The sequence below is a fragment of the Limanda limanda genome, chromosome 4 (assembly GCF_963576545.1).
Source record: "Limanda limanda chromosome 4, fLimLim1.1, whole genome shotgun sequence".
In the NCBI taxonomy this organism is placed as follows: Eukaryota; Metazoa; Chordata; class Actinopteri; order Pleuronectiformes; family Pleuronectidae; genus Limanda; species Limanda limanda.
In genome coordinates, this window is record NC_083639.1 from 16,148,613 (window position 1) to 16,157,465 (window position 8,853).

The 8,853-nt window shown below is 43.0% G+C and overlaps 1 protein-coding gene across 1 annotated transcript; it reads left to right on the plus strand.

The window, feature by feature from the left end:
* Positions 1-527: 527 nt before the first annotated feature.
* On the plus strand, positions 528-8,673 carry kbtbd8 (kelch repeat and BTB (POZ) domain containing 8). The gene is made up of 5 exons (XM_061069703.1): positions 528-592; positions 2,480-2,687; positions 2,813-3,119; positions 4,630-5,449; positions 5,613-8,673. Exons 1-5 carry the CDS (start codon positions 577-579, stop codon positions 6,074-6,076), a joined length of 1,815 nt encoding a protein of 604 aa, XP_060925686.1. The 5' UTR covers positions 528-576; the 3' UTR covers positions 6,077-8,673.
* The last annotated feature ends 180 nt before the right edge of the window (positions 8,674-8,853 follow it).

An 8,853-nucleotide genomic window follows, 5' to 3' on the forward strand; every position in this document is an offset into this window, starting at 1 on the left:
CAAATACAGGACATTGAATAATTGTAGGGGTCAAAGAATGTGTCTATAGAGCCTCTGCAAACCGTCAACATTGTGTTGATTATCATATAAGAAATACTTAACTCAATTAAAGAAAAATATACCCTAAAAACCAACCAAACACAATGTGCATTATGCATCAGTATCGATACTGGGGATCCTGGCCCTGGATGGTTTGAAACTGAAACCAGTTTTGTGTTGTCACACACACATATTTGCCATCTTGCCTATATGAGTATGTATAGAAACTGGACTTGTCATTGGGAGTGGTGTCACACACAGCTTCCACTCAGAGTGCTGTGGTTCGTAGCACCTGTTCAAACCACAGGTTAAACCGGGCTGTCCTGACTGGTTTGGCTTGATTTCCCTGAGAGTGCTTCCCTCACTGGTCACCATTCACCCACACGCATCAACTTTTTTCCCTATTTCAGACGACAGCGCGGTGATTGGCTGCCGGATCTGCTCTCCGCTCCCTGATTGGCTGCCCGTTGTTTCCGGGGCTCCGCTGTGCGCTCACTGACGTTTCTCGGTGTGAGCCCCCGAGACAGACTGGAGAGAATGGCTGCCAGTGGAGGTTAGCGAAATCCTTCCCTGTTTTCCTCTTTCAATCAGACTTCAATGACGCCGTGCGAGCGTATGGTTTGTGTGTCGGCGTGTTAGCGGGGTGTAGCTCCGTGCAGGGCCGGGCAGAGTGGCGACGTGTCGGCTTCTTGTTGAACGAGGTCAGCCTCTGAACGACTCCTCAAAAGTGTTGCTTGTCGCTAGCCGGGCTCCGCTGCTAGCGCTAGCCGTGGAGCTAACTTTCGGCCGGTTAGCTCGCAGCGCACAGCTGATTGTGTAAACACTTGTTTGTGACAAGAGACAAAGGGTCGACAAGTTGTTCCTACAGCTGCTATCACCGGGTTTAACGCCCCAGCCCCTGCGCTAGTCTCTGCTGTGTGTGTAAGAGTTAGACGGGAGGAGTTGGAAACAACCGAGGGCTTTATCGCCCTTTACATCTCGCAATGTTGTGTCAAAGAAAGCTTGCTAACATTAGCTCGGTCCGTAGCTGTCGGCTAAAAGTTAAGCTTGCATGTCAGCTAGCTAACTTAACCACGGGCGAGCTCTGCTGTTTTTCCTGGTAAACAAACATTCAGAGCATCATTTCTGCAGACTGACCATTTTAATATTCTAGGTATTTAAAGTTGGCGTTAGTCTGCGAAGCTACCCCCCAGTATCACTGTGGGTACCGGGCACTCAAGCGAGGAGTTAGCCAGCTAGCTACCACCTGGCGAGGCAGTGGTTCTCAGCTCACTGGTCGGGAGTCTTTGTCCTGATAAGGAGTTGGCCCCGGTCAACACGAGGTGTTTGTTGGAAAAGTTTGTCTTCGTGTGTCTCCGGGTGTGCATGCGTGTAGCGGCACTTTACAGGATGTGTTACGTCGGGATGCCATTTGTGTATAAGTTGCCATGACACGTGTGATAAGAAACATGTTTACTTTGTAGACCCTCGGTGTCGGGGGGCCACACGAGTTTCTAGGCCCACATGTTATCCCGTGTGTTAAGTCGCTCTGTGACAATGTGGGCAACTTCAGCTCAAAGTTTCAAACAAGCAGATTTAGAGGAAAGGGTCGTTTTGCAGTGGCATTATTTATTATTATTATAACTGGGTCAGATAAACTCGTGGCCCACATTGTAAATCAACTTTGATTATGTGTTTATTTTTTTTATAGATCAGAGTAGATACAGGACCTTTCTCACTTAAACACACCGGTCCAGTAACCTTTTCTTAGATTATTCTACATTGACCTGTCTTGATTAACATATTGCAAATCTTTTTTTTGACACAGTGTAGATTAATTATTACTGTATTTATCATTTAAAGTTGTCGCCTTTGTGTCATGTAAAAGTTGTCTCATAAAAGGTATGACAGTTTAGATATGCTGTCATCAACTGGTGTTTTCTGTTTTCATAAGACTGGACAACTATATAGTTGTATTGAGTGTCAAGAATGCTTACAGGAATGTTGGGAAATGGCCGTTTTTTTTCTAATGAGTCTGATCAAGTCTTCAATACTTTGTTATCATGGGAATCAGTTTTTTAAATGAATGGACAGTTTCAGTATAACACTGTTACTTTCTGTTGTTTTGTTTTTTTGGTCACAAATAATGGAGTCCTTGCACAGTGCTTATTGTAATATTTCCAAGTAACTAGTACACACTTAAGATAAAATTGTTATCATTGAAAATGATGATTTTGAAATTGTCAATGATTCTTCACTAAATGTTTCTAGGTGCATTATCGCCACCCATTCATCTAGACTAGAGTCGTATTAGCCTTTCTCTGAATTCTGTTCCCTAACCAGATGTGGTCTCAGGTTAAAGAGTTTTGTCCCTGACAATTTTGAAGTTAATGACTCTGATCCAAAAGTAATATGCTAACCTTGTGTTTATTTCTCTCTCTCTCTATACTGTGTTGTCCAGAGGTAGGGAAGCTGTCACAAGTACAAAATGGGACACCTCCAACAACTAATTATAACGGGGTAGATGCTGTTCATGCCTGTAACATCCTTCAGCAGCTCAAATCCTTGTTCGATGAAGCACAGCTCACAGACATTGTTGTAGAAGTGGACCATGGCAAGACTTTCTCATGTCACCGAAATGTCCTTGCAGCAATCAGCCCATATTTTAGGTAAGCTGGATACAGGTTGTCTGATTCAATGTAATGATATCTGGATCACATTTACTTGCTGAGTTTTAACTTGAGAATCATTTACTAAAGTGAAGTATTTATATTTCCTCTACCATCACCACCAGGTCCATGTTCACCAGTGGCCTTACAGAGAGCAGCCAGCGTGAGGTCAGAATCGTCGGGGTGGAATCTGAATCCATGCACCTTGTCCTGGACTATGCCTACACATCCAGGGTCACACTCTCGGAGTCCAATGTACAGGCCCTGTTCACCGCAGCCAGCATTTTCCAGATTCCTGCACTACAGGACCAGTGTGCCCAGTTCATGATTAGCCGGCTAGACCCACAGAACTGTATCGGGGTCTACATGTTTGCTGATGCCTATGGGCACCAGGAGCTGAGGGACAGCTCACAGGACTACATCCGCAAGAAGGTTAGTATAACACAAGCATATGGCTCTTATCGATTGTACGATTATGCCTCCCTCTTCTTAAATCCCTTTTTTACTAATCCATTTTCCCCACCAAAACGATTATTTTACACTCTAATAACTAGGGGTGCAACGATTAGTCGACGTCGTCAACAAAAATCGATGACAAAAATAGTCGGCGACGAATTTACTCGTTGAGGAATCGTTGGTTACGTCATAGCGCGTGTTTCTCGTACCGCACAGCAGAACTGAAGGTCGTTTTACCGGAGGTGCTGATGGAAGTACTTAAGGAGTGAGCCATCTCGCTCCCTTTCTATCTCTGAAAGTCGCGCATGTGCAATAGCGACAAAACATGTCTTTGAATAAACTTTGCTGCATATAAGGGTACTGTTGACACAAAAGCAAAGAAAAATCAAGTTTTTGTCCATTTAAAACCAGGGACAGGCAAAGTGCTAAAAATTTTTTTTATTTAAATTCAAGTTTCCCTTTTTCCTGTGAACCAAGAACAGGCCAAGTGCTGATACTAAAAATAAATTAAAAATCAAGTATCCATTTTTTGTGTGAACAAAAAAGGACAGGGAAAATAACATTAATAAAAACATCAACAAACGAAACTACAGTCTTCTTCGGACTAAATAATTGTGATTTAAAAAAAAGACGTTTGTCAGGCAATATGATAACATTTCGCTGCTAAACTCGTTAAAAAAAAGTTTTAACCATATTTTTGTAATGGATTCTAGAATCCTGCACACAGGTATACGTGTATCTATAACATCTGACAGAGGCGAGGCTGCATCGTCTCCGTTACGATGTCACACGTGCCTCCTCCTAAAATGCGCGTGTCCTGCTTCCATGGAGAGCAGGTCCGCCGCAGAGATATTGCAGGTCGTTTTTTTCGGGCTGTTAAAAGTGAAGTTCTCCCAAACTTTTTACTTCCTTGGTCGCGAGGCAGTGGACGCCACCATTGGTCCATGTTCTGTCGCTATTGCACATGCCCGACTTTCAGAGATAGGAAGGGAGCGAGATGGCTCACTCCTCAGGTACTTGCATCAGCACCTACGGTAAAACAACGTTTAGTTCCGCTGCGCGGCACGAGAAACACGCGCTATGACGTCACCAACGATTCATCGACGAGTAAATTCGTCGGCGACTATTTTTGTCATCGTTTTTTGTCGACGACGTCGACTAATCGTTGCACCCCTAGTCAACAGTACCCTTAGCAAAGTTTATTAAAAGACATTTTTTTAATGAAGTAGTGATCTTTATTGTCTTTATTTTCAGTCATCACATGCCTTGAACAACCTTAAGCTAAATTTAAAAGCTGCTTGCTAAATAATAGCAATTGAGAATTTGTGTCATTCATAATCCGATTAGTCGATTAATCGTTTCAATAATCGGTGACTAATCGACTGTCAGAATAGTCGTTAGTTGCAGCCCTACTAATAACTGTGTTTGGTGTCTCTCCTTTATGTTTACCTGCAAAATACTGAACTATTTTATGTGTTTGTGATAGTTCCTGTGTGTGTCGTGGGAGCAAGAATTCCTCCAGATGACCAAGGAGCAGCTGGTCAGTATTTTGAACAATGACGACCTCAACGTGGAAAAGGAAGAGCATGTCTATGAGAGCATTGTCCGCTGGCTAGAGCATGATCTGTCTGGTCGTGAGGCCCACCTAGCCGAGGTTTTTTCCCAGTGCATCCGTCTACCCTTGCTGGAGGAGGCCTTTCTCACTCGGATACCCGCCCCCTTTGCCTGTGCCCTGTCTCTGTCTAAAGACCATGCTGAGGCCAAAGCCCGCCTCACCGGCACCAATGGTTGTCCACAGCGCCTTGGTATGACCGCTTCTGAGATGGTCATCTGCTTCGATGCCGCTCACAAACACTCAGGGAAGAAGCAGACGGTGCCTTGTCTTGACACAGCAACTGGAAGGGTGTTCAAACTCTGCAAACCACCCAATGATCTCCGGGAGGTCGGTATCTTGGTGTCCTCTGAGAACGATATCTACATCGCTGGCGGTTACCGGCCGAGCAACAGTGAGGTGTCTATAGACCATAGAGCAGAGAGTGACTTCTGGCAGTACGAACATGCAGGCAACCGATGGCTTACACGTGCACCTCTACTGCGAGCGAGGATAGGCTGCAGGCTCGTGCACTGTTGTGGGAAGCTTTATGCACTGGGAGGCCGAGTCTACGAAGGCGATGGGCGGAACGCGTTAAAGTCAGTAGAGTACTATGATGCCAGGGACAACTGTTGGACAGCAGTCAACCCCATGCCAGTTGCCATGGAGTTTCATTCTACTGTGGAGTACAAAGATCGAATTTATGTCCTCCAAGGTGAGTTTAATCTGCTTAGGTAAACTATTTCCTCTCTACAGTCGACTGAAAATGACAGGGAATCATGTTATATTCATCATTAATTCAAACAGAACTGAAAATGGGTGAAGTATGTTAAAGCATTTGATTTCACATAAATAATGTTTCTCTTTCTTTTCCGCAGGTGAATATTTCTTCTGCTTTAATCCGCGTAAGGACTACTGGAGTCATCTGGCCCCTATGAGTGTCCCCCGGAGCCAAGGTCTGGCTGCCTTGTACAAGAACTGCATCTACTACATCGCTGGCATCTGCAAGAACCACCAGCGCACCTTCACCGTGGAGGTGTACGACATAGAGAAGAACACTTGGAGCCGCAAGCGAGATCTCCCCTTTGACCAAGCCACAAGTCCGTACATCAAGGCCATGCTGCTTCACGGCAAGCTGCACCTGTTTGTGCGAGCCACACAGGTCATGGTGGAGGAGCACGTGTTTCGCACCAGCCGGAAGAACTCCCTCTACCAGTACGACGACAAGGCAGACGTATGGACCAAAATCTACGAGACACCAGACCGCCTCTGGGATTTGGGCCGCCATTTTGAATGTGTGGTGGCCAAACTTTACCCACAATGTCTCCAGAAAGTGCTTTGAGGTAGCTCATTTTTTGTGAACCTAATCTGTGAGGCAGATGGAGTGGTGTGATCCTGCCTGCCTTGTGCCTGGTGTTACCTTGGGTTTGCACCACAAGGATCATTTTTGGTTAAAGTCTTAAGTCGTTCAAACTTTGGTTTAACATGATCAAAATGGGGGTGCTTTTAAAGATTGCAGTATTTTTTTCCCCCCCAGACGGCACCAACTACCCACACCAATGCTTGTTTAACAAAACCGTACAATGAATCATAAGTGCAATTATCCTTTTTTCTGTTTTTTTTCTCCGCTTCTCGTTGAGCCATGTTGTTCTGTTTTTGTGTTAGATACATATATAGGTAAGGATTTTTACAATTGATAAGCATGCAAATGAGGGTGTTGGCAAAATAAAAGTGCCCTCTGGTGATATGGATGCTACGTGTCAGCATAGAGTGAAAATCTATATATATAAATAACTATATAAACTATATACATACGGGTAAGATGAGTACCGTAGCTCATTAGTAGGTTGTTGGCTCTGAGGTTTGTGTGTTTTTTTTTATTTTCATTCAGTGCTCAAGTCTCTCTAGCTTATTCGACAGATAAGTTTAAATTTGAAGTGTGCTTGTGTTTTACATTACCTTAGTGTTTTTGAAGCTTGAATAATATTTGTATGGCCCTCTCTTCCTTCACAAACGTCAGTGTGTCAAACAATACACTATGTGTGGCTTCCATGCTATTTTTCATTTTAACTTTGAGATTCCAGTTGCATGGGGGCTCCTAACTCCTACTCTTTTGAGTTGGAATCCATTTTGTGTCACATGCAAAGACAGCTTAAGTGAAATGCTAGAGTACACGTTCTCCACATTGGAGAAATATGGACGGAGTCAAAATTGTGACAACACTAAGTGGAACATTCAGACCAACTAACAGGCTTACCTCAGACACTTCAGAGATCTTTGATTAGGAGAAAAGGGACATTTCAGGCCGTCATGTTGACAAAGCTACTGTGTGAAAGGCTTTGTTCAGCATTGGGCTCCGTTAAGGTTGTTTTTTGACATTGTATTACACGGGGTTGAAAGAGCCTTCCTCTTAAATGCCAAAAAAGCATTTGAGGTCTTGTTATCGTTGATCTGGACATTGAAAATCATTTTGTGGTAGCAATAACTCATGGAACTGTGATTAGGCTGTATTATGTTATATTACCTTAGTAAAAGTGCATTAATTGTTTTTCTGTCTGCTAGTGAAAATCACCTAGGTTCCAACAATGATTGTTTGGCTGTTGCATGGCTGCAGGCTTGAAGTGATGTGTAATTTAGTGCAGATCATTTGGGATGCCAATGTGCCTGTGGCATCAGAATCAAACGGGGAAAAAAACTACCTTCTGATGAAGAGCATCTGTAAAGTCTTACTCAGCGTTGCACTGAATCACTCTCCACTTCAGCGGTCCTTAAACTGCAAACTTTACCAAGCACCCTCAAGCAGACTATAAACAAACGAGGGTGGCCCCGGTTGTGTGCTAATTTATCTACCGGCCATGAATCTGTCTTTACACGCCATCACACAGAGGACACAAACTGTTGTTGGTGCTGCTTTTTTTTTTGTATTTTCCTTTTTTTTTTTTTGACAATCTTGTATAGAAGAAGTAATACCACCACTGAGTGGGGTTCCCTGTCAAAGTGTGACATTTTCAGTGCCGTCAATTTCCTCATGCAGGTTCCTGTGTCATCTTTGCACTACACATTTCCCTTGTATTTTATCTTGACAGAGTGCCCCTCTATTACAAAAGAAAGGTTTCAACGTCCGCATAGCAATCATCTTAAGAGATTTACATGGAAATTAATACTAGAAGAGTCGCATCCAGGAAGGACTTGAGGATATAACTTCTCCAAGAGAAGATTCACTGTTGACTGACTTTGAGCCGACTCTTAATCGTCCCAGCTTGAACGATCCTCATCACGGGCGAGGGAAGGTTTGAGCTTCATCCACATGTCCACAGACGGCCATTTGTGAACCAGGAACGGAGAACTCTCAGGATTTCTACTGATACACAGTACTGTATTTAAATGTTTTTGTTATGTGTAATATACTGTACTATAGGTTTGCTGTACTTGCACAGTTTTTTAAACTTCAGTTTCTTTTATAACTTGAAAAAAAATAGATGTGATTTTCTTTTTGTTGTCTCCAGTGGCTGTTTTATTTTCTTATGTAATTACCTATTTAGTTATGGTAGAGTAACCCTGCTCTGTTGAGAGAAAAAGAGATGATCAACATGAGTTATACATTTTTGATTTTCTCTATTTTTCCTCCCCTATCTGTAGTACAGTAGTATTTCTTTTTAACATCTCACCGAAACTTAAGCATTACAGATCAAAAATAATATTGTTAGGTCATGTTTCAAACACCAGTCATGTGATACAACAAGCTACAAAATAAAATCTGTTTAACAGTTCGTGGCCTTGGTGCTACGATACTTAGCTTCTGGTCAACTACACGCATCGCCTATGGGTGCTATTCCATTGTGTTCGTCATGCATTTCTCTCATCACTTTTTACTTTGCTGGTTTTGTCTGTTTTTGGGGTTTCGGGTTGTTGTGGTTGAGCTCAACTGTGAAATTCACATTGCACATAATTTGAAAAATAAAACTGTTAAAAGTGTTTTTTGTTGTACATTTTTAGTATACTATAGTTTTCCTATTAATTAACTGTTAAGTGAATTTGAGGATGTTGCAACAGAAGAGACTCCTCTGACGGCAGCAGTGAGACCTGCAGGGTGAACAATATGCAGAGGAGACAAATGTC

Excerpts from the sequence above, each read along its gene's own strand:
- kbtbd8 (XM_061069703.1), top strand. Across the intron at positions 3,120-4,629 it reads AGGACTACATCCGCAAGAAG|TTCCTGTGTGTGTCGTGGGA; the intron begins GTTAGTATAACA and ends TGTTTGTGATAG. Across the intron at positions 5,450-5,612 it reads TCGAATTTATGTCCTCCAAG|GTGAATATTTCTTCTGCTTT; the intron begins GTGAGTTTAATC and ends TCTTTTCCGCAG.